General features: G+C 54.7%; 9 protein-coding genes across 9 annotated transcripts; 4 read left to right on the top strand and 5 right to left on the bottom strand.

Moving 5' to 3' along the window:
* Positions 1-1415: 1415 nt before the first annotated feature.
* Positions 1416-3284, bottom strand: HMPREF1541_00735 (uncharacterized protein; the record flags this gene model as incomplete). Its single annotated transcript, XM_008713040.1, has 1 exon — positions 1416-3284. One exon carries the CDS (start codon positions 3282-3284, stop codon positions 1416-1418), a length of 1869 nt encoding a protein of 622 aa, XP_008711262.1.
* A 401-nt stretch (positions 3285-3685) lies between these two features.
* HMPREF1541_00734 (uncharacterized protein) lies at positions 3686-5803 on the top strand (the record flags this gene model as incomplete). Its single annotated transcript, XM_008713039.1, has 1 exon — positions 3686-5803. The coding sequence occupies one exon, from the start codon at positions 3686-3688 to the stop codon at positions 5801-5803; it is 2118 nt and encodes a 705-aa protein (XP_008711261.1).
* A 656-nt stretch (positions 5804-6459) lies between these two features.
* HMPREF1541_00733 (uncharacterized protein) lies at positions 6460-8925 on the bottom strand (the record flags this gene model as incomplete). Its single annotated transcript, XM_008713038.1, has 1 exon — positions 6460-8925. One exon carries the CDS (start codon positions 8923-8925, stop codon positions 6460-6462), a length of 2466 nt encoding a protein of 821 aa, XP_008711260.1.
* Positions 8926-9353: 428 nt separating this feature from the next.
* Positions 9354-10452, bottom strand: HMPREF1541_00732 (uncharacterized protein; the record flags this gene model as incomplete). Its single annotated transcript, XM_008713037.1, has 3 exons — positions 9354-9474; positions 9523-9908; positions 9955-10452. 3 exons carry the CDS (start codon positions 10450-10452, stop codon positions 9354-9356), a joined length of 1005 nt encoding a protein of 334 aa, XP_008711259.1.
* A 590-nt stretch (positions 10453-11042) lies between these two features.
* On the top strand, positions 11043-12257 carry HMPREF1541_00731 (uncharacterized protein; the record flags this gene model as incomplete). The annotated part of the gene is made up of 2 exons (XM_008713036.1): positions 11043-11102; positions 11151-12257. The coding sequence occupies 2 exons, from the start codon at positions 11043-11045 to the stop codon at positions 12255-12257; spliced, it is 1167 nt and encodes a 388-aa protein (XP_008711258.1).
* A 627-nt stretch (positions 12258-12884) lies between these two features.
* Positions 12885-16418, top strand: HMPREF1541_00730 (uncharacterized protein; the record flags this gene model as incomplete). Its single annotated transcript, XM_008713035.1, has 1 exon — positions 12885-16418. The coding sequence occupies one exon, from the start codon at positions 12885-12887 to the stop codon at positions 16416-16418; it is 3534 nt and encodes a 1177-aa protein (XP_008711257.1).
* Positions 16419-17154: 736 nt separating this feature from the next.
* Positions 17155-18396, bottom strand: HMPREF1541_00729 (uncharacterized protein; the record flags this gene model as incomplete). Its single annotated transcript, XM_008713034.1, has 2 exons — positions 17155-17233; positions 17291-18396. 2 exons carry the CDS (start codon positions 18394-18396, stop codon positions 17155-17157), a joined length of 1185 nt encoding a protein of 394 aa, XP_008711256.1.
* Positions 18397-19322: 926 nt separating this feature from the next.
* Positions 19323-21181, top strand: HMPREF1541_00728 (uncharacterized protein; the record flags this gene model as incomplete). The annotated part of the gene is made up of 3 exons (XM_008713033.1): positions 19323-19767; positions 19812-20156; positions 20208-21181. 3 exons carry the CDS (start codon positions 19323-19325, stop codon positions 21179-21181), a joined length of 1764 nt encoding a protein of 587 aa, XP_008711255.1.
* A 1349-nt stretch (positions 21182-22530) lies between these two features.
* HMPREF1541_00727 (uncharacterized protein) lies at positions 22531-24717 on the bottom strand (the record flags this gene model as incomplete). The annotated part of the gene is made up of 1 exon (XM_008713032.1): positions 22531-24717. The coding sequence occupies one exon, from the start codon at positions 24715-24717 to the stop codon at positions 22531-22533; it is 2187 nt and encodes a 728-aa protein (XP_008711254.1).
* Between the last annotated feature and the right edge of the window lie 2151 nt (positions 24718-26868).

The following is a 26868-nucleotide window of genomic DNA, read 5'->3' as shown; positions in this document are numbered from 1 at the left end:
GGGTGGAGTTGAGCTGTGGTGGAGTTGGAGGTGAGTAATGCCCGATTCAGATTGGCTGCAGATCAGCTGGTGGAGCAGCAGTGAGCTGGTGCAGTGCCTTGCATTATTGCAGTAGTAAAGGTACTACACAGCGGTCAAATGGTGTAGAATACTAACAAAAGAGCATCCAGCGAAGCTGTTAGAACGAGCATGGCCCTTGAAGCGGATGGCGTTTTGAGAAGTAGTCTATGAAGCTCTAAAACCGGACCTCTTTACATTTCACTGCAGCGATTGTGAGCGATTGTGAAGTAGCTTTTCCCTCCGATTCCTAGTAGCTCTCGCCTTGGTGACCCTTCTCGTATGACCCTCGAGCTGAGCTAAAGACGAAGCTCGTGGCCGGCCTCTCCGGGCTGCCTATACATAGATGGGGTCTCGATCACCAATTGCCGGCCACATCCCATTTGGGCGTATGGCAGGAACATCAGTTCGTCCTCGAAGATGCAGCCTTTGTGACATCCTCTTCACAGGCTGAAGGTTCTGTCTGTGAGGGTGGATTTTGTGTGCAGAGGTAAGGTTGGGAGTATGGGCCTGCCATGGGTACTGAGAATGAATAAGCTGCCGGGGCCTGCGTGTTGCTGCCATCAGCCGCCTTTTCGCATGATGGAGACGTTGGAGAGAGACACTCTGTCGGTGGCACATCTGGTGCGTTGACTTCGCCCCTGAGATTGTCCAGGACTTGCTCCAGGTAATCAGAGGGAATACGCCATGATTGAAGACACCGAACAAGTTGTTCTCGACGACCTGCTTGAACAATTAGCGGAACTTCACAGCCATACAAATCTAGACGAACCATTGATCTGCATGAATGATTCTTCGACCAGTGCCGACTAGGGACCTAAGGCAAGCACCACGCGATCAACGTCGGCCTCGAGCCACTTCTCCAAATGCCATTTCTGATCGATCTTAGACGAAGCCATCTTGAGCTCAAAGTCCAATATCTTCGATATCAGACCGTGAGAGCACGACTTCTGCCGAAGAATTTTCTGTTGCCGCTTTGAGGACTTCATCATGAGCATAACGGTCGCTTTTTGTTCGTCTGGCGGTAGGTGACATTCTCTCGTCGCTGAGGACTCTTCGCGTCGACCAAAACATGGAGACATCACGAGTGGAGTCTGGTAAGATTTGAGAACGAATGATGGTGATATGAGATGTGATGTTGCGTGCCCAGTGAAGAGATGTAGACAATAAGACTGTTCCTGATGATGTTGTGGAGATCCATGCTTGCCAATTTTACCATCGAGTCGAAGCAATAATTGTTCCTGCACCCACGTTGCAGTAAGAACACTCTCGTATCGAGGTAGGAAAGCGCGAAGGGTGAGCATGAGGCTAAGCCGAGAGCTCCATCGTGGCTCCCAGATGAACCGCCCGGAGTTCCCTCAAGCAAGACCGCTGCGCATCATGACTGGCAAGACCTTGTCATGCAAATTCTTGCAGATATCATACATTCCGACCATGCCTGCGAATTTCTTGCCCAAAGAGTCGAGCAGGGCGAGGGTAGTCTCTGAGATCTCCGCGATTCCCCGGAAATCAATGGGCCCTTCAGCGTTGCCACTCATCTCATTTGAGAAATTGACCACTGGGAGCCGGCCATCAATCGCCAACAGGCAATGGGACATGATTGTCAGGGCGGCTTGGTATATGTAATGTGCTGAGATGACAGTGATGGGATATTGACCATATGGGGAGTCCTCGGCGCCATGAAGTAGCTTGTTGTAGAAGTCGATCACCTTACATGCGGAGTGGTAGCTTTCGCGTGGGATTATGTCTGCGCAGTCATGGGCGAGCATTGGCTCTTTTGTTGACGCGAGTGCCCTCAGCAAGAGCGGCTGGAAGAGAAAACAAACTGAGCTATCGAATCCCATCTCGCACGTCATGGAACCGACACCCAACACATTGTCCAGATAATGTAGCTCGCGTCTCCAGGCGAGAATATGATCTAGACGCTGTTCGTACCAGCCTCGCGGCAGGTTAGGGGCAGCTGCTGGCATGTACAAGTCCCGGAAAATCTCTGACCTCATGTAAGTTAGGCGATAGTAGTGCGATGAAAGAATGAATTGCAGCGATGCTGGATCGTTCCCCGCCGCATCGTGAATGGAGGCGGGATATTCAGCCGTAATGATTTCCTCTGTAAGGTCTGCAGGTCGACCGAAGTGTTGGCCTATGGTCCGCTCAATGGTGTACAGCCCCCAGAAGATTGCTCGGCGGGAGCGACGATCTTTTTCACTCTCAAACTCATCGTTGGTCTCGGAATGGTAGTTGAGCTCGACACCGAGCCGACAGGCAAAGTCCAGCAGCTTCCAGATATCGCCTCTTCTAGGGTAGAAGAGGGCAAAGAGGGTGAGCAGTAGCAATGCCTGCAAGGACTCGACCGAGACGTCGGATGTAACCTCCTCCACGCACTGCAGCGCCTCTGCGTAATATGCCATCGACTCATTCACGTATTCTGGTCGATGGCGGGCTTTGTTGGCAGCAGCTATGGCGCACACCATGCTGACTCGGAAGAATTGATGAGCTTCGGGACCCGAGAGCATATGGTTGTTAGATCCCTGATATTGCAAGTATACCGAGATTTCGGCGTGTACTTCGTTCAAGTCCACTACGCTCATCATCAGGTTGGTCGTACTCGAGTAGAGAGTGAACAGCATCTCAATCTCCTCTCTCGAAGGTGTCAACCGGGGGTGCGGCGACTCTTCGCCAGCATTCCGGTGGGAAACGAGCCAGAATTCTCCCTGCTGATACGTATCTGGGAAGGTGATCTGGCCCAGCCTGGCTTGGGCATGGACAATGACCTCGATTGCGAGCGAGTAGGCTGAACTGCTACCGAAGAATTGCCAGCATGTCGGATTGGCGTTGCGCAGAATGAAATGCTTGTCAAAGGACAGCTCGCTGGTGTGGGTGCCCCAGCCGTTGGTGGACGGCTCCGGGATGGTGGACACGGTCGCTGTCGACAGATTCCGCGCATGGTGAGGGTATCGGAAGGCACTTGGCGGTTCGTTGTTGCCATTCGCAGCCACCTGAGCTGCCCTTAGCCGACTCAATCGAGTGAGCAGCGAGTGGACATAACTTCGTGGCAGTGTTTGCTGCAGGGCATGGTCGAAAAAGGTACACTCTGCTTTACCCTTCTGACACAACCGGCACGCTGGAAGTTGCGTGTCACACTTCCGACGCAGACGTCGACATCTCTGACAGGTGGGTAGCAGGCGCGTGAGGTCGGCTTCGGAGATGGTCGTCGCCTCGTCGTCCATTTCGGACTTGGTCAGTGCTTTTACTCCTGAGGACTTCAGCGCTTGACAGCCTTGTGCAAGCCACAATAAAAAGGAAAACAGCGCCTCCTTTTTTTCCTACAACTTCTACCTCACTTCAAGTCACAGCAGTCACAGAAAACAAGAGTGAGAGAGATTTGGAAAGTCGGGAACGGCGCACGGCCCGGTGTCGCAAAGCTCAAAGATGGGGGGCAGCCAGCAGGGTCCGAGGGGCGGGGGACGCCAAGACCTTTCGGTTATGGCCTATCTACCCGCCTATTCAGGTAGGTAATGTATCTCGACAGTCTCTATCGCTCTCTCAGCCCGCCCTGTGATCAGTCCGTGTCGTGCATCAACCGACCAGGCAGTGCTTGTTCGTCTTCAGTTCGTTTGTCGCCTTCACTATGGCTGAGTGTCGGCGCTCGGTGCTCTCGTGTGCGCGCTGCAGGCGGCGGAAGATCAAATGCGACCGCGCCATTCCTTGCGGCCAATGCGTCACAGCCAAAACCTCCTGCACCGGGTACAGCTCCAAAGACCAAGATCCCAACATTCCACGCAGCATCGTCCAGCATCTCGAGGCCGAAATTGCCAAAGTCGAAGCCGAGCTCGCCCGCAATGGCAACCTCGACGACCTCAATGCCTCTGATATACTCGCGGGCATGCCCACTCACAACGGCTTACACATTGATACGTCCCTATCTCAGGCTCCTCCGCTACCCGCCATAGCCAAGCCCGAAGGCCATCGGCACAGCATTTCGGCCCTGAGCAATCCTTCGCCGGTAACTCCTGTCATGCCCAAGGAGCCTGACATTGGTCGCGACGAGGCTATGAAGTGCGACGAACTGCAAGCCATGATCTTCGCTATCTTACCCTCCGGACCAGGAATTACTGACTTGGTCGCACGAGTCAAGATGAGCCTCACGCCTTCCAAAGCGATGGCTTCAGAAAGTCCTCAGGGGGCTCGCAGAAAGTCTTCGGTGTCTAGACTCACCAACGAAGTCAGCTGCGCAATGCTAAAGAGCATTCCTACCAACATTGTGAGGAGTCTCATCAAAAAGTACATGACCAAGGTCTATCCCATCTTTCCCGTTCTGTATGCTCCTGAGCTATGGCAGCAATTGGACTCGGTCCTGGCTACGCTCCAAGCGCTTCCAGATCGGCACCGTACCGTTGCTCCATCCTACGATTTCCTCATCATCTATCTCATGCTGTCGGTCTCAGCTACGCTCGGCAGTTCCAAGACTGGTCATGAGGCCAAGCATATGGTCTTCTCCGGATCTCTGTTCGAGGAAGGAATACAGCATCTGTCGTCAAGTGCGAAGATTCCATCCGATCTGGCAGGTATCCAAGTTACGCTCATGATCTTGCAGTATGCGTCAATCAATCCTCGATTGGCCAACGTATGGATGTTGAGCGGCGCCGCTATGCGAGCTTGCCTGGAACTTGGCCTACACAGAGAAGCGCCCGACGCACTAGCATTCGATAAAGTAACGCTAGATTTGCGACGCCGTATCTTTTGGACCGCTTACTGCTTCGATAGATCCATCTGCTCCGCGCTACAAAGGCCGCTATCTATCCCCGACCAGACAATCGATGCGCATTTTCCATCAATACTGGACGACCGCCATATCCGCCCTTCGGGCATCGATTTGAGTGGGGTAGAGACGAAGATGCATATGCTACGCTGGACTCATTTCCGCCGTCTGCAGTCCATCATGACCGAGGTCCATTTCCAGGCCATGCCCCTTGACCCGGGCCAGACCTGGGACGACTGGCTTGCCCTCATGGAACGGCGTCTGCAAGCCTGGTACGAGGACTACAACGATGGTCATGAGCTAACAGAGTTCACCCTCGCACACGGGTTGACCAACCTACACAGACCATCCCCACGAGTACCCATGCCAGCCCCCCGAAGTCTAATGGTAGCCTTCGAAGCGGCATGCTCCTCGGCAAAGAGCCTCCGCGAGCACATCCTGACCGGCTTCTACCGACGCTCGTGGCTGATCGCGCACCACGTGCTCGAGAACTCGATGGTCGTGCTCTTCTGTCTGCGCCACGGCTTCGACAGCATCTCGGCGCGCTTCAGCGCCCAGCAAATCTTCGAGATGACCAAAGTCTTCACCGCCAACTTCCTCGCCCTCGCCGCCCAGGGCTGGAACGAGGTCTCCAATTACGCCGGCGTCTACGAACGCCTGCTGGGTCCGCTGCTCGAATCCGTCTTCTCCGGCCGCCCGCCGTCACTTTCATCCTTTGGTCCCGCACAGGACTCGGAGCTGACGCGCCTGCTGTACCCTGGTCCCGCCCAGCTCGACAAATTGCGCTTCGGCAGCCGGAGCTACAGTAATGGGGACTTGCCGTCATTCGATCTGGCGAGCTTGAACTGGGAGGACTTCAGCGTTAGTGATGGCACAGGCCCGCCCGCAGAATTTGTAGGTGGCTGGGATCTGCTTGATTCTGTCAATGTGAATGTTAATGCGCAGCAGCAACAGCAGCAGCAAGATGTGGTGTTCGGCATGGCTTGAATTTTCTTTTCTCATCGGAGGCATCCGGTGCTACATGCAGGGCCGGCTCGGCTGCATAAATCGGTATTGTGCTCTCAATTGGAGCACAGAAATTGCATCGCAGCACCGGAGGCCTACACAAGGACAGTGAGTGGACAAAGGCAGAGACCGAGACAGAGAGACACGCGCGAAGTCCTGGTAGCAGGTAGCCAGCATGCCAGGCGCATCGACTCGCTCGCTCGGCCCTAGTCGACAGGACAGGGTCACGCCAAAACTTCAGCGACAAAGTCTCCCTTTCGTTTTCGAGACGACAAAAAGTCGTCAGCCAGCCTGCGAGATGAGCGTTTCTTCAGCGCCGCCCGCAATTGTTGGCACAAGTATGAAGTATGTAATATTACGAAGTAGGAATGTAGGAAACGCCATTGATGAACTTTCAAAAAGTCCTGTATTCTTTTGTCTTGTCATCGTTTCAGCCGTGGCGAAAGAACTCGTCGCTTTCGTTGGAATGTCGTGTCAGAACGCGTATAAAAGATATGCTGTGTCTGCTGCGGGAAAAGGCATAAATGGTACAGGGGGTTCAGCCAGACTCACCCACGCACGTAGCTGGTGTGGGTATATATATTCATGCTCCTGTCTCGCAAGATCTGGGATAGCTCTCCCCAATAGCAATATCAGAATCACCTATCATCAACTACCGATGTCTCCTCCACCTCTGCTTCCGCGTCGATATAGCCAGGCGCCTCGAGCTCCTCGCCGCCCCTGAGCGTGACCTCTCCCAGCGAGAGCTCCCTATCGATTTCGGCTTTCCGCTGCCGCCACGCCTCCACCTGCGCCAGATTGTCCCTCAGCTGGTTCAGTTCCTTCTCGGCGTTCAATTTCTCCTGGTCGCTTCCGATCTTGACCATTTCCCAATCGTAGCCCTCGTCGCCCAGGCCCAGCGTCAGATTGTAGACGTGGTATTTGCGCAGGCTGGCGCGGGTGCTGATGGTGATGAGCGTGATGCCTCTGTCCTTGGCCGTCTCGTATAAGATGCCTTCGACGTCCGAGGACACGGCGCTGGTGCCCTCGTCGAGGAACGCGTATCGGGGCTCGTGGTAGAGCAGGCGAGCGATGCCCATACGTTGCTTCTCGCCACCGCTCAGCACGTCTTTCCACTCTTTGCGCGTGTCCCAGCCGCCTTCCCGTGAGAGTAGGTGCCCTAGTTTGGCGTCCTGGAGGATGTGCTCGAGATCTACGTCGCGCTTGCCTGCCTCACGCATGTCCATTTCGGTATGCGGGTAGATCACTTGATCGCGCAGAGTGCCGATGCTGAGGTACGGCCTCTGCGGCAGCAACATGATGCCATCCTGACCGTTGCTGCGAGGCCGACTGACGAGGCCTCGGTAGACGGGCCACAGACCGCCGACGATGCGAGAGATGGCCGATTTGCCGACGCCATTGCTGCCTGAGATCAGAAGATGGTTGCCAGAGTTGACAACAAAAGAGAGAGATTCGATGAGCTCGTCACCACCATAAGGGTAAAGTGCCGGAGCAACGACGGGAACATCTTCGAGGCGCACACCGTCGTAGCCGAGGTAAACGGTACCCTGCACGTCAGCGAGGCTGTAGAGTTCGATACGGCCAGGACTGCGGCGGAGATGGGTACCGTACGAGTTCGAATGGACGCGATGTAAGGTGGAGATGAGTTGGTAGACCCGGGATGTGTAGCCGGCTAGTTCAGACAGATCTTTGATACTGTACATCATACGTCCGCCAGCATCTGCTAGTGACAGCATGAGACGCTTGTTTGTGATGAAATCTTTCATGTGGCTTTGGCTTCGGTCCTTGACTTGTGCCTCTGTGCTAGGTGCTTCACCAATGCCAGCCCATGCTGGTAGGTAGACCGGGATTGAGGTGATGATGTAGCCGAAGGCTGACCACGAGTACTTGAGAATGAAGTCTTCAAGCATGTTGTACCGCACCTTGACATTATAGATGCCCTCCATCCACGATTGAAGCTCCCTGAATGCTCTGTTCAGGTAGACTTTTTCAACATCTGCACCGCCATAGAAGGCTACCTCCTCGGCATTGGCGATGAGACGAGCATGAAGGCCTCGGAAATCGCCCTCTTTCTTCCCCTCTACTGCTTTTAACTTGCCGAATGGAGGAGACAGGCGGCGAAGGAGGGTAGCGGTGGCGAAGTAGTTGGCAAGTAGCCCGCTCAGGGCAAGCGGCCCTAGTGAGCGGTACAGCTGATAGTTGAAGACAAAGATATCCACCATGGGCTTTCCAAGGCTGGAGTACAAACTTGCCGCGGCCTGGCAGAAGAGCGTCAGATCTTGTGTAATATACTGGTCCGCGCCTTCGATACCTCCGTCGAGGTTGTGGAGCTTGTAGTAATTCAGATCGCCGTTCAGGTAAAGATCATGAATATACCTTGTCAATCGGGTGCGGAAGGCGATCGAGATCTTGGATTGTAGGAACTTGATCATGGCGTTTGTGTAGGATGCCAGAGCGCCGATGGATAGCCAGCGAAGGATACCAAGCATGAAGGCTTTGCCTTGGCCATTGACCAGGTCGCGCACGAGTACGCCGTCCAAGCGCGCGACGACCAAACTCAAATACGTTCGCAGCAGCAGGAACACGCCATGGCTGAACAGCAGGGCCGTCTCTTTGCATCTGAATCGGGGTATCATGATATTGAGCAGACTCAGGAACTGGTGGAGGAAGGCCAGATTCAAGCCGGGTTTCGTCTGCAAGGGCGGCCCATGGCCGTAGGCGGGTGTGGATGTGCCACTGTTGAGTCGCGTAACACGCGGCGGAGTCAGGAAGAGTCGCCGATGAGCATCGAACGTGGTGGGCCGGGTCGGATGTATCACGACTTTGGAAGTTGTCTCTCCTTTGGGAACGTATATGATGCGGGCGCCATCCTTTCTTCGCAGGCCCGAGTTCTTGCGCAGCAGGGTTCTGCCCACTGCGCGCTCCCTTGACCGCGATTTCCACCAATTATAGCCACCATATGATGAAGTGACGATGGAGAGAAGAAGTGCTGCGGTTGCCGCTAATCGTACGGATCTCGGTGTGCGGCGGAGCTTCGAGCGCAGGAGCTCGCGGTAATGGAGCAGTATAGCCGTCAACGGGTCTTCCTTGGAATGCACAGCCATTGTTGGAGGGCAACACAACGTATCATGAATGTCGTGGCATGGCTCGAGGGCTCTTTCTGAGGTAGTCTACAATGATCGAAAGGAGCTTCGCGAAGCGGTAGAGGCGAGGATGAGGCGTGTCACATGCATTGGCAGCATCAAGTTGGCGGAGAGCGAAAGAAGGGATGCGGGCCAGAAGCATGTGCATTTTGGGCCGAGGTTGGGCATATAATCTTGGCGGTCCCAGTGACCCCCCGGGCCCCTAAAGCTCTCAGCCTGACGGAGTCTATACTTGAATCAGACGCTACCTAAGCCACATCCTCTATGTTCTATGTCATACGCATGTCCATCACTCACTCTAAGCTTGCTATTTTGCCAATGCAGCTTGCTTAGTGACGCCGCTGCCTTCACCCCGTGTCTATCAAGCATCTTTAATTGGCAGATGTGGGCTAGAGATTACCGTTCACCTTGGTCTTTTGCTCGGGAATAGGAGTGAGTAAGCCCTTGCCATCCACTGCACTTTCCAAGTTGCGGAGTACAAGCAGCTCCATCTCGCGCTGGGTCTCGTAGCTGTTCCCTCGTCAGTGCACCGTCAGACTTTGGCAGCGGGATACATACGTGTTTGTGCCGATATGAGGAACAATGAAAGCCTTCTCATTGCGCAATAGGCCCTCGTGAACAGTGGGCTCGTCTTCAAATACATCCAAGCCCGCCGAGGCCACCTTGCCAGATTCAAGAGCTTCTACCAGGTCTGATTCCTTGATGAGAGCACCACGCGCAGTATTGACGATGACCACTCCATCTTTCATCTTGGTGAACTCGGGAGCCGAAATGATATGCCGCGTCTTTGCATTGAGGGCTAGGTTCAGACTCAGAACGTCGCTCTTGGCGAGAAGCTCATCGAAGCTGACATATATCGCACCGTCTTCCAGTTCAGAGGGAAGACGATTGCGGTTGTGGTAGATAATTTTCATGCCGAAAGCGCAAGCGCGATGAGCCATGGCCTGCCATCTGTTAGTGACAATGCTTGTATAAGCGAATTGCGCTTACTCTACCGATGCCACCCATTCCAAGTATGCCGAGAGTCTTTCCGTTAGGATCGTGACCAATTGGAGTCTTGCCTCGCCAATTCCCAGCCCGGATCGCGTTGAGCGGAATGGTAGCATACCGAAGAGCCCCAAGTAGGAGGAAGATGCCAACGTCTGCGGTAGCATTATCGACAGCGATCGGAGTACTGGAGATGTGAATTCCTTTGTTGGTGAATGCGTCAACATCAATGTTGTCGTAGCCGGCGCCATTGTGAGCGATAAACTTTAGACAATCAGGCATGGCAGAGCAGATCTCGCTGTCGAAGGGACCAGTCTGAGCAACAGACAGATTGGAGCGATAAATGCCAACGACATCGCTGAACTCATCCTTGAGCTTGATCAGAAATTGATCTCGAGTACCGGATCTGAATTCCTTCAGATTATACTTGTCGCCAAGTGCATCCCATTCCTTGTCTGTGTGAGCCAAAGGGCCGATCAGTAAGACTGTTGGCTTGCCCATGTCGGCCGTGGTAGATGCGGGTGGTTGAATGTATGGGATGTCCCGACGATGTACGAGGAAGAGTGTTCAAGGGCGATACCGGCAGTCCAGAGGTATGGCAGATTCTTGGCGTTGAGTTGTAGACTGAATGTATATGTAGATGGCATGCAGGAGAGTGGATTTCACGTGGCTCGGACTCCGAGAAGGACCACTATCGCTGCTTCAACCCAAACGAGGCACAGAGTCACTCTTCTCTTCACCCTCAAGCTGTGTTCACACGTCGGCATTTGAAGGCAAGCAGACCGGGCCGCAATTGCCTGCGGGGGTTGACTGCCCCCACATTATTTGCTGCCACCACTGTCGCGCCCCACGCCATCCTTCGCACCCCCGCCGAATATTACGCAAAGAGGATTCCTGTACGGCACTCTGGCCGATCTCCTGCTAGGCAACTAAAAGCATTTGGAGACCAACTCTGCCCCCGCCCGGCCCACGCCTTTTCAAACAAAGCTAGGCCAACATCATATCCTCAATCTACCCTGCTGTTAGTTCCTCTATCAACAACGGCGACGGTAAGCCAGGGAAAACACAAGTACACCTCCGAGTACAACAAAATGGGATCGATTGACGGTATTAAAGCGCTGGTGCTCCACGGTGCCAAGGATCTGAGACTGGTGAGGAGATTCGCCCAATATTGGTAACAGAAGCGTTAACAGCCATAGGAAACCAGAGCGACACCCTTGCCGAAGCAGGGTGAGGTGCAAATATCCGTCAAGGCTACCGGACTGTGCGGCTCCGATCTTCATTACTACCAATACGGCCGCAATGGAAATTATGTGCTGAGGGCGCCAGTGGCACTGGGCCACGAGGCTTCCGGTGTTGTCACAGCAGTGCCAGACGGTGGATCAGACCTGAAAGTTGGCGACCGAGTAGCGCTGGAAGTTGGCCTGCCGTGCCGCAATTGCCAAGTGTGCTTGACCGGGAGGTACAACCTGTGCCCAAACCTGACCTTCAGATCTTCGGCCAAGACGTTTCCTCACCTAGACGGCACTCTGCAGACCCTGCTCACTCAGCCAGCCAACATGTGCCACAAGCTTCCCGAAAATGTTACCTTTGAGCAGGGTGCACTCATGGAGCCTCTAGCAGTGGTCCTGCATGCCTTGAATCGAAGTCAGAATGCCGGTTCCGGTGCTAATGTACCATTGATCGGCTCGACCGCCTTGGTCCTGGGTGCGGGAGCGGTGGGAATGCTAACGGCTGCGAGCCTGTCGATTGCTGGCGTATCTAACATTGTCATCGCCGATATCGATGAACCCAGATTGAAAATTGCTTCTCAGATGGCGGGCGGTCGCTTCAAGCTGAAGACGTTCCTGATCCCTAAGAAAGCACCACCTAAAGATACCGACGAGGCATTTGCAAACGCTGAGAGCCTAGCGACGGAAGCTGCTGCCTCGGCAGGGTTAGCCACTGGTTTCGACCGCGTGTACGAATGCACCGGTGTGCCACCATGCGTTCAACTCGGTATTTACGCCGCATCTCCTGGCGGCGTACTGGTACTTGTCGGCATGGGCAACCCCGTACAGACACTACCATTGGGAGCCGCTGCTCTTAGAGAAGTCGACATTGTGGGAGTGTTCCGGTACGCGAATTGCTACCCGGCAGCCATTGCATTGTTCGCTAGCGGTCAGTTGGACGGAGTCGCAGAGGCACTGGTGACGCATCGAGTCCCTCTAGAGGACGGTGAGAGAGCCTTCAGATTAGCTGCAAATGCTGCCAAAGATGGCGAGGACGAGGGTAGGGTACCGGTGAAAGTGTTGATCACGTCTTGAGCAGACACCAACTGATTCACAACCATACAATGCGAAAGTATAAAACAGCAGCATTTGGCGTGTCAGGATACCAGAAGCAGATCGTCCAATGATAAGTTAAGCTGGACTCAAAGTCCTAGATTGTGCTCTTTATCCTAGGCGGCCATGCAGCTCGTCAGGGTCGACGCGTCTTGTAGTCGGCGTCTGCCGTGGAACCGACCTTGAAAATATCCCAGACAGACTTTCGACCACTTTGACGCGTCCTGAGCACCGGTTCATGCGTGCCTGCGAAGGCCAACGTGGCAGAAATAATGCCAGAATGCGGACGCCTGGTTCCCTCGAACAAATTCAGCAACGTCATCGGCTAGGGCCCCGCGAAACTTCAGAGAGGCTCGCCACTTGCCACCAATTGGTCTCGAGTACCTCCGAGTGCTTCAGCACGAGCTGCATGCTGCTTTCTTGCCTCGATTCATGTGAACAGCCTTATTTCCTTCTTCTCTGTCACTCGTTTGACTTGTGCTCCCGTCAACAGCTGCCTGCACCTTCACCTGGCCTGGCTGCCTACCACCTGCAGCCTTACCGCGCCTGCCACATTGCCCGCCTGTGATGAGCCAGTCAATTCCTGCCGCAGCATAAAATCCTGTCATCATGTCTGAATCCGCAGACTCTGCGCCCCATCAGTCTCTCGAAGACGAAATCGCCGACCTTAGAGAAGACATTGAGCTCAACGCTGGTCTGCTGGCTAGTCTTGAGAATGAAAGCGACACAGAGTCTGAAGAATCCAAAGCTGTCATCAAACGTACACTGAAGAGGTTACGAAAGCGAATGAAGACTTTGACTCAGCCACCTGCAGACATCGACCAAGTTGACGGTTCCGCTGACGGCCACATGCAGCACCAGATTCCGTCAGGTATGTCTCGAGACGATCGCAACAGCCACCTTATGCCTCCTCCCACCTCCGATCTTGTCAGCCGTAAGCGCCAGCGTGGTGGTTTTGATGAGGACACCGAGAGTCGCGACTCGAAATCTAGAAAGCAGACCCCAAGCCAGTCTGGCGATGCATCGCCCGCCCTAAGTGCCGACAGTCTTGAAGGCTCTGACCTCGCCGATAATCCCATCTTTGCGCTATTGGGTCACTCGCGAGAAGAGGAGCGAGAGCATAAGCAATACTTGCAGGAGCTTGCTGCTCGGAAAAAGCAGGAGGAAGAAGACGCTGCCTATGCACTGCGCCTACAGGAGGAGATGGAGGCTGAGATTGCATCGGCTGTCCCTCCGTCATCTTCGCAGAAAACACGCCCCGCTTCCACGTCGCAGTCGTTCTTCAAAGCCGACGGTTCGTTCAATCCAACCAAGCCGGAACCACCTTGGCCGACTAGTCGTATCGGAGCCGAGAGTGTGCCTGGTCCCAGCTACTCAAGACCAGAGCCACGCATTAAAGTTGACTCCTCGGGATGGGACTCGCCCAATTTTGAGACCGGATCTGGTGCAGCAACTCCCACCAGCAGCCAAGATAGCCTCATGGAGATCCCGCCCGACCAGTTCATACCTCGGGAACCTCGCATATCTGTGACTGGCTGGGGCCCCATGCACAATTCGCAGCACAATCGCTCCATGCCAGGCGCTTTCCCTGGTCAGCCCGAGTTCCTTAGCTCGGCTGGCTCTTCAGTGTACAACAACGTTCCATACAACAGCAGTACCTCCGCCCTGGGCAATCCCGCCCTGGCTTATGGAGCTGGAGGCTACGCATTGCCAGGCTCCGGCTTAGTCAATCCAGCTATGGATCCCTACGCTGGTCTTCGACAAAATAACGCTGAATTGATGCGTCGACTGAATCCATATCTCGATCAAGACGCTGACCCTGCCAAAACCCAGGAAGAAATCAAGGATCTCTTGAAACACATACGACCTGACGAGGAGCTGAGTGATGAGCAGTTGGCTCAAGTTCCACAGGGGCTCACTATGCCCCTGATGCCCCATCAGATCTCTGGTCTAGCTTGGATGAAGACCATGGAGGAAGGCACTAACAAAGGTGGCATCCTTGCTGACGACATGGGTTTGGGCAAGACATTACAGGCTATCTCGTTGATGCTGGCACGACCGGCGCCTGATAATGAGCGCCGCCCCAACCTCATCGTTGCTCCTGTCGCTCTTATGCATCAGTGGAAGCGTGAGCTTGAGAAGTTCGTCCGAGGTCGTCATCGCTTCAACGTTACCATCCTGCATGGGCCCAGTCGCGCGGAGAACTACAATGCTATCAGAGGATATGACGTTGTTCTCACTACTTACGGCACCCTTGCATCAGAGCTGAAGCGCCGTCTTGTATATGAGGAGAAGGTCAAGAATGCCGCCGACCCTGCTGCGGTCAGAGACAACTGCGCAATTCTCAGCACTCGGTCCAAGTTTCACCGCGTGATCCTTGACGAGGCTCAGAACATAAAAAACCGCAATACCAAGACCGCGATTGCAGCCTGCCGTGTCACTGCTACGCATCGCTGGTGTCTTACTGGTACTCCGATGCAGAACAGCGTCGAGGAAATGTACAGTCTCATCAAGTTCTGCCGAATCAGACCCTATAGCGAATGGGACAAGTTTTCCAGGGATTTCGCTAGGCCCCTCAAGGGTAAGTCGGAGAACCTCAAGGATCGAGCCATGCGGCAGTTGCAAGTGTTGCTCAAGGCGGTTTTGTTGCGGCGTACCAAGCAATCGAAACTCAACGGACAACCCATCATTCAGCTACCAGAGAGGTACACCGTTGAGGATCGTGCTGTGTTTGACGACGATCAATTGAGATTCTACAAAGGTGTCGAGGAGAGTGCTAAGATTCAGTTCAATAAATACCTGCGCAACGGATCTATTGGTAGCAACTACAGCCATGCCTTGGTGCTTCTGCTCCGACTTCGTCAAGCATGTTGCCACCCAGCCCTGGTTACCAACAGCAAAGACTTCCAGCAACTCGCTGGCGAGCTGGGCGTCACCGATATGTTGGAGAATGCCAAGCTGCTGACCGACAAAGTTGTCGATCGCCTGAAGAGCGAGGAGCAGGATGCGGGTCTTGAATGCCCAGTCTGTATGGACGCCAGCGAGAACCCTACAATCTTCCCTTGCGGGCACAACGTCTGCACCGAGTGCTTTGCCAAACTTTGCGACAACGCCCTCAATAGTGAGGAGAGCGCTCAGGCTACTTGCCCACACTGTCGAGCGAAGATCGATGCGAACAAGATTACCAATTGGGAGAGCTTTCTTCGGGTGTACTGCCCAGATCGCGAAGGTGTACAGCCTGTTGATGACATCAGAGGCGACGCGTCGGACTCAGACTCAGATTCAGACAGTTTCGACGAGGGCGATGGTGATGACGATGGCAAAGACCTTGACGACTTCATCGTTCCGGATGACGGAGAAATTGCGTATGATAGCGCGGCTAGTGATGGCAAGGTGAAGAAAGACAAGTCGATTGCCAAGCGCAAGCCCAAGTCGAAGCGCAAGGGCAAGCGCAAGGACAAAAAGAAAGACGCAACCATCTCCCTTGCAGAGCTGCGCAAACAGGGTCTGCGGTCCAAGGCTGCGCATCGAAAATATCTAAAGAAGCTGGCCAAGGATTTCGTCACTAGCACGAAGATCGAGAAGACCATCAAGCTGCTGGAGGACATACACAATCGCGGCGAGAATGAGAAGACGATCATCTTCAGCAGCTTTACGTCATTCCTTGACCTGCTTGAGGTACCACTCTCTCGTCACCCGGACTTCCAGGTCTACTCTCGCTACGACGGTTCCATGACTGCGGCAGCGCGCAACGATGCGGTTCTCGACTTCACCGATAAGCCAAACAACAAGATCATCCTTGTGAGCTTGAAGGCTGGCAATGCGGGCCTGAATTTGACGGCTGCCAACCACTGTATCATCCTGGACCCGTTCTGGAATCCCTTTGTTGAGTACCAGGCTGCTGATCGCTGCTACCGTATTGGGCAGACGAAGGAGGTCACCGTTCACCGCGTCCTGATCGGTGAGAATGACGAGGAAAGAAGTGGTGAGGAGGACTTTACAGTCGAAGATCGTATTCTCAAGCTGCAAGAGAAGAAGAAGGCGTTAGTTGAGCAGGCTCTGGATGAACGTGCTGGCCAACAGGTGGGACGGTTGGGTGTAATGGAGCTGGGCTATCTGTTTGGCGTTAACAATCTCCAATAAGGGCGCCGATGCCGAAATGGCAAGGGCAGTCATGAGACCACGATGGCTGTACGGGATACGATACTGATGAGGCAGACTCGGAAGTCTGGGCGAATGGGTTTTGTTTTTTTGGCAGTATGATACCCTCTTCATTTGTTTATGCGGTAAAGGCCTCAAGAGTCAAGAGGCACTGTACCAAGTGCTGGATTTCGAGCTGAGGTCTCGAGAGCAGGTCGTCGAGCTACATATTTGACGACCTAAGATGTGTGCATACAGAGACTACTACTAGAGAGCACATACAGTAATAGCTGGAGCTAGACACACAAGGAGTCAGCAGAAGAAGCATCTCGCGATGCAGTCAGTATGATTACTGTTTCTGCGACACTGGGAGCTTGATCTTGTATTATTAGCATTAAGGGTTCGTGAGCGACTCATAAAAGTCCTCTCTCTCTCTCGCTCTCGCTCTCGCTCTATTCCATGTGAACCGAGTCACTGTCCAGAACGGCCGTTATCGACGCCGTACCATCCACGTTTCCAATGCCGTCGTACAGTGCTCTCGTCCTCCCTGTCTCTGTAGAAAACGCCCGTTTCTCGTAATCGCTGTCAGTGCTGTATAGGTTTCCCCGCTGCCAGAAGAATAGTGTAGGGTCCCAGGGTAGCGAATGTCGTGGTAGTTTGATTATTACTATACAAATCCCGCTCCAGATATGCGAAGCGAGAAGGGCTGTGAAAAGAATATATAAACAGGAGCGCGGCTTCACTGTGTCTTCAGCGGCTTCGCAAGCTCCAGCTGCGTGCCCCAGACGTAGTCCCAAAATTTGCTGGTGACGCCAAATCTGGTGGGCGGATTAGTATTTCTGCCATGTTCGAGAAAGGGACAGATGGGGACTTACCCGAGCTCAAAGTTCTGGTAGTGGTGCGCCAGATGGTACTTCTTCAACTCCTGCACCCAGGCGGGCAGCTTCTTGTGGTGCAGGAAATAGTGCGTGCAGTCGTAGCAGACGTAGCCGAAAATACCGCCGCTGAAGACGGTAACGGCAGCGTACCAGTCGTACCAGAAGACGGTGTGTGCCAGCTTGTAGAAGGGAAGAGCGAGGACGAAGAAGAGGGTCGGCGGCATGACGAGCCGGTAGCGGTCCATGGGGAGGTAGTGGTGGATGCCGTGCAGGAGGAAATGCACTGTCAGGGCGTACGGATGGTCGGGCATGTACTGGTCGACGTGGAAAAGGAAGCGGTGTAGCAGGTATTCGACGAGCGTCCAGAGGAAGAGGCCGAGGAGCCAGTAGGCTGGGGCGGCGGTGGAGGGCAGGTGTGTCATACCCAGATAGGTACCGTAGAAGACGGGTGGTAACCACATCGACGGCACGACGTACCAGGCCGTTTTGGATAGAGGCTCGAGGAAGTTTCCGAAGAGAGGAGCCGAGGCACCGCCCTTGTAGTGGCGGGGACGGTGTACTTGTTCTAGATAGAACTCTTTGCTGAAGGAAGAGAAGAGCATCTGAGGGAAGAGCGGACGGTTCAGATCCAGGAATTTATGCGTGCGATAGTCGGCTCCCAGATCAGTCTCTTTAGAGAGGTCTTCGGCGGAGGACATGCCGGTAGTAGCGAAGACGGGACGAGTAGAGAGGGGTGAGGTAGACACGCCTTCATTTTGTAGTTTCCTGACGCCGTTGGTGGTGGGTGGCAAAGGGACGACGTCGCTGGCGGGTGAGGCTTTGGTGGCGGCATTGAGGACGGGCTCAGTGGCGACGAAGCCGACCAGTGAGTCTTCCAGAATCTCGTAGGCGGCTTCGGTGTGTAAGTGGGAAACCTCGTCCTTCATTATGTGCTTTACATCCTTGCCAGCGTATTCGAGGATCAGGTCGCCGCCACCCGGATGGTCCTCGATGAAGGAGGTGACATCAAAGACACGCTCGTCGATAGTAACATAGCAGGACTTCTCAGTGTTATGCGACCGGACTTCTTCGGCTGGAATGGTAGGGAGTGTGCGGGCTGGCATGGTGGTGGTGGCGGACATGTAGGGAGGGACGGCACTGAAGGAGAGACTGCGGTTGGATTTGCGCGGCAAGGAGAGGATGGTAGCAGGACGCAAAGGTAGTCAACGACTTGTTTGCAATCCCTAGGAAAAGAATAAATTGCGCAAAAGCGTTAATTCAGTGGTGCCACTGCAATTTTCCCATGCCATTCTAGAGGTAGTCGATCAGGAGATGGTTGAGTCAGCGTGATCTGATGCAAAGTGGATCCTGGCCAGGTCAACGTTCCGCGGTCTCCCGCCGTGCCGTACAATGTAGCCGTAGTCGTATCGCAATACGAGTGGCGATACGAGCAACTTGACTTCATCTTCATCTTCATCATTACCTATAGTATTTGTACAGTCGACAACGCAGACTCGATGGCCCAAAGCAATCCTGAGGGGTGCCTTCGTGGACTTGTGCGTTGGTCCAGCCTCATGATCAGTCGATCCGCGTCTACATCGTGTTCCAGACATGCAGGTGACTCGAGGGTACCGGAGATGTTGCGAGGGCATTTGTGAGACTGACGCTCCTGTGAAAATGTCGAATTGGCGGCAGCAGCGTGATATAGGAGTAAGTCATCAGTATACTTGGCGCCCCGAATACCCTGAATGCGCTTCGGGGAAGGGAGTACGGCCCCTCAATTGCTGTGAGTGACGCAGGAGAGTAAACGGAAGGAGTTTGCAGGCTTGATCTTCTCCTGATGCAAAGTTTGGTCTATTTGCACACCGAGTCAATAGAGGAATAGGGGAGACGACGATGTGGTACGCGCGTGATTCTGAAAATCCGTCAAATTTGGGTGCGTGTCTATTCCATCCCTCGTTGCCATGCGGACGGTCCGACAGAGTACCTCACCTTCCTACGCCAGCCGCAGCGTTCCATCTTTCTACCAAACATTAAATCAACATTTGCCATGTACTCAGGCAGCACAACCACGAGAACGAGTCGATTGAAGTATGAGGAGACCCCGGGTGCGCTTTTCTTGAACCACGAGGCTGCCGGCATCAGCACGCATGGCACTTTGCCTGATGCTGCTGAGAACGGAGCGACCTGGGATGACCAACAAATCAAAGACTTCATCCGGGGAGCGCGACGCGATCTCTACAAGAGGCTTCAAGGGCTTCCCATCACCGCATCGACCCTTCCGCAGCCTGTCGAACTTGGGCTCCAGTACCTCAACAGCGTCGAACACATCTTGATGAATCAGTGTAACATCCTCCTCGGCGGCCTTGTCCTTACAGAGAATGGTCTCTGCAAGCCACCAGCTGCGACATTGTCCCAACGCCGCCATGCGAAATTGTTCCAACACCGTACTTCCGAGCTTCAACACAAGCGTCATGTACATTCCCTCGTGCTCAGTACGTGCTTCCAGAATATCCGAGAGCTCTACTGACAGGAACAGGTGGTCATTTGCTGCGTCTCCGTCGTGTTCGGAAGCCTGGACACAGCTTGATCTGCTCAGGTCCTGGTTGCCTGGAGGCCGTGGGCCACGGTGGCTATTTTGTCACTCTCCTGTGTCGCAACGGGCTTGAAGTTCACTACGGCCTGGAATGTCTGGAGAACATTTTCAAAGAGAAAGCGCGCAAAGGGTTGCCGTACAAGTATGGGGCTGTGGATGGTGTTCCTGATGACCGTCCACTGGTGCCCTCCGACCTACCCTCCAACTCGATCGAAAGCCGTCGCCTGCGCCAGGAGAGAAACCAGGAGACGGTCGACATTCTTCGCCAGGTCGAAAAGCGTCAGCAAGGTCAGTCACTACCAGCATAACGGATCACCAGTTCTAACCTTCTATGTGTAGCTGCTGCAGCGCCAGAATCCCCCAGCATGGATGAGTCGAACTTGCGCATCCACCGACCTAAAGATCTTGAGGAGATGCAAGAGCGTTACAAGAAACAGCGCCTCACAAGATCAGATCAGAAACAGCAATGGGCATTGTCCAAGCAAGCAACCGCTCAGTCCAACGACAACCAGACGGAGGAAAACGTTGTCCCTTGGGACAATAGGATCATCTTCATTTGCTATTGCCGAGAGCCCGCAGACGGCACCGATATTGTCCGATGCAGCAATGATCTGTGCTTGGTTGGCTGGTTTCATGCCAACTGTTGCACCGACCATTCATCCCTACTCTCGGATCGAAACTTCTATTGCGACTTCTGCATCGATCGCGCTGGCGACGACCATGAGTCTGATCACGTTGTCGACGGCGAGAACGCCAATGGCGACTCTATCTCTGACTCAGCTGAAGCCGCAGCGTACAACAGCTCCGCCGACGACAGCCCCGAAGAAGGCGAGATTCCACAGACTCCCCCCTCGTACCCTCGCCAACACTCCGGCTTTACGCCCATCAACCTATCCCGCATCCACCACGAGCCGTCCACCTCGCCGCTCAACCTCGATGGCCCCCTCACCGACCCAAGGCTGCACCCCGTCATCAACCACCGCCGCCACGCACCTTCCTCTCCCTTCCTCGACGCAAACCAGACCACCTTCGCCGATCTTGCGCCCTTCATCACCTACAAGCTCTCGGCCGCCTCGCCCACCGGACTGACGGATCAGGACGCACTAAACCTTGAAGCGTGGCGTTGCAGCGTACCCGCATCGAGACTGACAGCTAACATCTCGCCTGAAGAACTGCCACGCGGGCCGCGCGAGGATCTGAACGTGCTGGCGCTGCGGTGGATTGAGCGCCTTGCCAGTCAGGAGCCGGCAGCTCTGAAGCGCGAATTAAGTGCGTGGTTGGAGGATAGGTTCGAGGTGCGTAGCGCGTTCTGACGATGGCTACTATTATTGAGGTTACCACATGGCCAGGTCAGGGGTTCGTGGATAGCGCCGACGGCTCGCTACTTTTGCGTCTTTCTGAGAAAGGCAGGGTTGGTTGGGTACGAAAAGAGCACTAGATGCGCTGAGCCGCGAGAAAGTCGAATGCGAGAGGCGGCCTGGAGGCCAAGCATGACATTGTCTTGTCAAATTCCGTTCAAGAGCAAACGTAGGTGTGCCAGATAACGATGGCCTGGCGAGAAAAAATGGCGAAATCATGAGAGAGAAAGTCGTTCAGGTACTACGACGACACTTTCAGAATGAAGCAACTGCAATGAACGAATTGGGTTGAATGAATGAAGGACTTCGTCTTCGTCTTTCTCCCGGCGCGCCCGTTCGTCTGACTTTTTGGACCGACAGATGTCGGGAACAAGAGTGCTAGCTAGCAGCGCTTGTTCGCTTCTTTGAGGTAGACCTGAGGATGATGCTCTGCAGCGCAGTCAACCCACAAGGTGTCTCGCTGGGGTCTAGGTCTATCCTTTGGGCCTCCTTCTGCCTTGTCTCGTTCTGCACTGTTTCTCTGTCTTCCAGCTGCCCATGCGGTGATCCCACGGCAGACATCCTCATCCGCATCCGCACCCACACCCGCTAATCGCAAAAAGTCCAAAAGAAGAAAAAAACGTCCGGCGTCCACAAAACTCGCTGCAAAGATCCGATCCCCCCCCCCCCCGGGGGGGTAACCAAAACAAGCCTGTTGGTCTTTCTGGCCCTTCTGACCTGCAAAATGCAAATGCGAAATGCAAATGTGAAATGCCCGAAACGCCTTGCCTGGAAGATAGAGAGAGCATGTCTGCAGATCGAATGCAATTCCGAATTCCGACGCCCCGATCCCGTCATGCGTATGCGTATGCGTGCGTGATGTAAACTCCTAATCCTTTTCCGCCAAACGCCTCTCTCTCTCTGTCCAAAATCCCTCCGCTTGCCCTTGCCCAACGCCGTTCGCTATGCATAAAAAGATCATTGAAAACGTGAGGGAGGTTTTGGCATGCATGCATGTATGCATAGTATGGACAGGCAGGGGATGATGCAACGAGCTCAGACCTTTGCCACCAGGGCTAGATAGGACATGAGGTTCTTTGCAATCCACCCGTGCGTTCATTCATGCATGTATGTATGTGTTCCGTGAAAAGTTGGGGGAAGGGGGGTATCAAATCGTCGGAAGAATCGAAATCCTCAAAATCGAGGGAAAATGAAAAGGCCGTCATGTCGTACGTTTCAAAAACCGTCTGGAAACTGCTGTGCTTCGCGTTATTTTCTCTCTCTGTCAAACCCTGGCCGTTGGCATTGGCATTGGCTTTGGCTTTTCAGCACGCACCCGCCGGCGAATCCTCACTGTTGGGCAGGATGTACAGCGGGGCGCGGGCGCGCAGCTGGTAGGCCGGGTGAGTCTTGGAGCATGGTGGCGCGACGGCAGTGCCGGTGGGGACTGGACGGAAGGTGTTAGCGCGCGTGCCTGTGCGATGAAGGTTGGGTTGGGTGGCATTGCGAAGGGGGTGGGAGGTGGGCCAGTGGCCAGTAGCAACAGCAGAAGCAGCAGCGTTCCCAGTATCGTTGAAGTTGCGAGGAGTGCGGGCGCCTTCGTATTGTCGCTTGTGGGTCTTGATGGGCTTAACGATGATAGGATCATCATCTGGATTAGCGGATGGGGAGGGCGTGACGGCCGGAGAGGAGGTCTCTGACAAGGTTGATGTGGACGTCTCGCTTGTTGAAGTCGTGGTCGTAGGGGGACTCGATGTCATCGATGCGACGCTGCTGCTGCTGGCGCTTGTGGAACTCTCCTCCTGGGTTGGGGTGGAAGCAGAAGGAGATAGGGCTGACTCACTCTCATTCCTTTTTTGACCGAGCGTGACGAACTCCGTCACGGTGACTTCAGAAGCCTGAGTGACAGTGACCATTGGGGCGTTGGCAGCCGTAATTGAGGCCGGAACGTTCGCGACGGTCTGTGTGGCAGGCGCAGACGGACGGGGGTCAGATTTCTGCTGGCCCTGCGCGTTGGCACCGGCGTTGGAACCGGCATTGTTGTTGGGCTGTCGGTTACCCGCACCGTTGATAGAAGTGCCAGTCCCAGTGCCGAACTCGGGCTGGCCAGCGAAGACGCCTGAAGATGGGTTTAGTAAGGAGTCCAGAGTGGAAGCGACGATGGCTGCATCTGGTGCCGTGACGGTCATGAGGGTGGATGACATACTGGGAGCGGCTGCGCCGGGAGGGCGAGATCCGTTATCACCTCCTCGTTGGCCGTTGCCATTGTTTCCGCTAAAGCCACCGTTCTGGCCTTGTCCTGGGCGGTGATTGCCATTGCCATTACTTTGACCTTGACCCTGGCCTTGACCGGGAATGGGAGTGACTGGGGGAGGAGCTCCGCCCTGCTGTCCACCTCGCTGACCACCCTGTTGGCCACCCTGTTGGCCACCCTGTTGAGGGGGCGCAGGGTTAGAATCTGCACCAGACTTGTCAGCAGCCGAAGTAGTGACCGGGGCAGCAGGAGTCTGCTCTGCAGAGGTCTTGGAAGGGTCGGAGGCGGAAGGAGAAGGCTTACTGGAACCAGAAGCACCTGCGCTGGAGCCACCGCTGACAGACTGGCCCTGGAAAGGGATCATCTGAGGGTTCTGCACCGCGTTGGCGTTGCCAAGCTGCTTCATCTGCGCAGGCACAGCAGCATTGCCGATGTCCTGCTGCACAAAGTTGAAGGATTGCGCGTTCTGGACGCCTTGTTGGTTGTTGGCGCCGGCCTGGATGTCGATATCCATGCACGTGGTGTAGATCTCCTGCTTGCCTTGCGTAAGACCAGGGGTGCCAGGCATGGTTGGCCAGTCCCAGACCCAATAGAGGGTCAAGGGCTTGCCGGCTTGCAAGTCAGCAGGGAGGAGAATGTCGGACTGGCACCACAGGTCGGCACCTTGCGGCAGAGAGTTCTGGTGGGGAAACTCCTTCACGCGCTGCTGCGAGATCTGCTGGCCGTTGATCTGGTAGCACTGGCCGTCGTCGAAGTTGGAGGTGGCAATCAAACGACCACGTCCGTCGCCACCCTTACCATCCGCGGTCCACTGTCTGTGGATAGACATGAGTGAGTCGTTGGGCTGAGGGTTTTGGGTGCCGTAGACGAAGATGGTGCCACCGTTCTGAGGCTTGCCGGGGGTGTTCTGGGGCAGGGTCACGTGGCCGTTTTCTTGGTAGCGCAGCGCAACGGCTTGACCGGCCGACGCTTGAAGTCGAGGACTTCGTGGGTTGGTCTCGAACTGTTGCTGGGTTGGGGCGCACATCGGGTCTTGTGGAAGAACTTCAGTACGGCCAGGAGGAAGAAGGTGGACCATCTGGGCCTCGTTGAAACCAGCCCCTCGAGGCGAATTACCTCTAGGGAAGCCTGGGGCTCCAACCATGGTGCCATTGGGCGCAATGACGTTGAGTTGCTCGACCCACGAATGGGCAAAGACTTGGCTGATCATCAGCAGTCCCAGAAGGACTCTGAAGACAGGTGAAATTCGTTGCATCATGATGTTTGTGGTTTTCTGGGGGTCCTGGTTAAGAATCGAATATGAGCAGGCGGGAAAGCCTTGGTTTCGACCAGCGAAACGACGTCTGTTGGTAATGTGATCGTCCAGCGTTCTGATGGTTCTGTACAAACAAAGTTATGTGGGACAGTGGTCAAAGAAAGTCGGCGCCGGCGAAGTCGGAAGGCCTAGGTATAAGTGTCTCGAGGGTTCTGGCGCAGCCGACGAACAAAGGAGTGATTCAAAGAAAGTCAAAGAGGGACAAAGGGGTGTGCTCAGCACAATGAGGGTGAGAACAATGCGAAGCAAGAATGCATTGTCTGGAGGAGAAGAAGAAGAACAGAATACACAGCCTCGCGATGGATGCTGCGCGTCGTGAATAGTGAATGTTAACCAGCCCCCACAGCCTGGCAGAATCAAACGAAAATGAGTGACATGGCCCACGTGTGGCTAGGAAGTGTTGTGAGAGATAGTTGTACTTCTCAGGTAGAGAGGTTGTAAGTCCAGAACTTGGGTGAGAGCGCACGCGACCCTGGGGGAAATGGGTATCATGAAACAATCCTAGGATACGGCCCTGGCATTTCACAGACAGAGACACCAGAGAACAGAGTGACATGCTGGTTCACGCGTGGCAACCCACCAGAGTCAAGATGCTGTTCGAGTAAGAGTAGCCAATACCTGCAAGGCCGCGGCGCGACCATGGGAATGGGTCTCGGGTGATGTTCAGGGTTTGATGTTTCATAGGACCCGTTTTGTTAGCGCTTGGCCAGGATCAGCTCGCCGGTAAGCCGGGCCAGGGTAGCTATCGCGGTCGACAAAGTCTCGATGGGGCTAGCACACGAGTCTCGAGCGGGACCGGGGTGACGCCTTGGGTGACAGTGCCGATCGCGGAGACGAGAACGATGTTACGAGCCACTTTGCGCTCAGGACTATTGATGGTGACAAAGATAGCAACGATCGCCTGGACCTGGCGCAGACCGTCAGAGCGAGGGCTGGCTTTCGCATGCGGCTGTTTCTCGAAGGACGAGAACGCACGGCGGCCATACAAGCGACCTTGACCCTGAGAGAGATGGCCACGCGGCACGCATGCATGCTCACGAGATGCAAAAGGGCGACAATGGACAGGTGATCATGCTCAAGGTTCGGGCTGGTCCTTGTCAGCGGCATCTGGATAGAGTAACACAACTGGCGCCGAACTGAGCACAGGGAGTGGATGCTGATACACTCGGGACGTCTCACGACTCGTTGGTGTTGAGGAAAATGATAGGCAGAAGTCGCCAAGGGTGGCATAAGGGGGGGAGAAGTGAAATTAAGGTACGTTGTTTCAGGGGCCAAGCGCCCGGCGTTAGGCGTGGTCAGAGCCAATCAACTGTGCATCGCGGCTGCCAGATCCAACGGCAAGGCTACGAGTACAAGGCAATGAGGGACGAGGCTACTGGTTGCAGCTGGCGCTTTGCCGCGTGTTCGACTGTAACAGAGTAATGCCATCCAATTCTCGGAGCAGATCGATGCGCCTCTCGAGACCGACCTCTTAAACAGCCTCGCCGTCCACGTGTGTCGATCCCTTCAGTCTAACGCGCATCCAAGGAAACATGTTTCTCGTCTCTCGCGCCGAAACCAAGACTGAGAAGTCTCATGGCGGCGCCGAAGTCTGGTCTCATTCGAAAACCTCCGACAGCGAGGACTAGAATAGAAGCGACCGCACCTTTGACCCATGAGGGACTCGCTCGCTCGGGAAATTTGCACGGATGATAAATCCTATCGATTATCTACGGCAGAACCACTAGACAGACAGGCATTCGCACATCCTAGCTAGCGCGCCGCCCCGCATGCTTCAGGTTTGGCCACCGCGTGTTTGATAAAGCCCGCTGTTCATAGATTAAGGGTCATGCTTTTTCAACCACGCGCCCCCAGCTTCGTGGACATGCGCTCGTGACTCTCGTAATGCGCGCAGCACAGACTCTCGCTCGGCTAGGTCGGCAATTGCGGCATTGAAGCTCGTATACGCGAAGTCCCGGTGCCATTGCTCTCGTACGCCAGTTGCAGGGACTATGTTTCCGCAGCTGCGCTCCACCAGGAGGTTTGTGGGAGGTAACTTGGCCGTATCGATTTGTTGTGGCATACAAACAAGGCCATCTTGATCGCAATGCGTTC

This window comes from Cyphellophora europaea (assembly GCF_000365145.1).
Source record: "Cyphellophora europaea CBS 101466 unplaced genomic scaffold supercont1.1, whole genome shotgun sequence".
Taxonomy (NCBI): Eukaryota; Fungi; Ascomycota; class Eurotiomycetes; order Chaetothyriales; family Cyphellophoraceae; genus Cyphellophora; species Cyphellophora europaea.
Note: the sequence above shows the minus strand (reverse complement) of the source record. Positions and strands in the feature narration are given on the sequence as shown.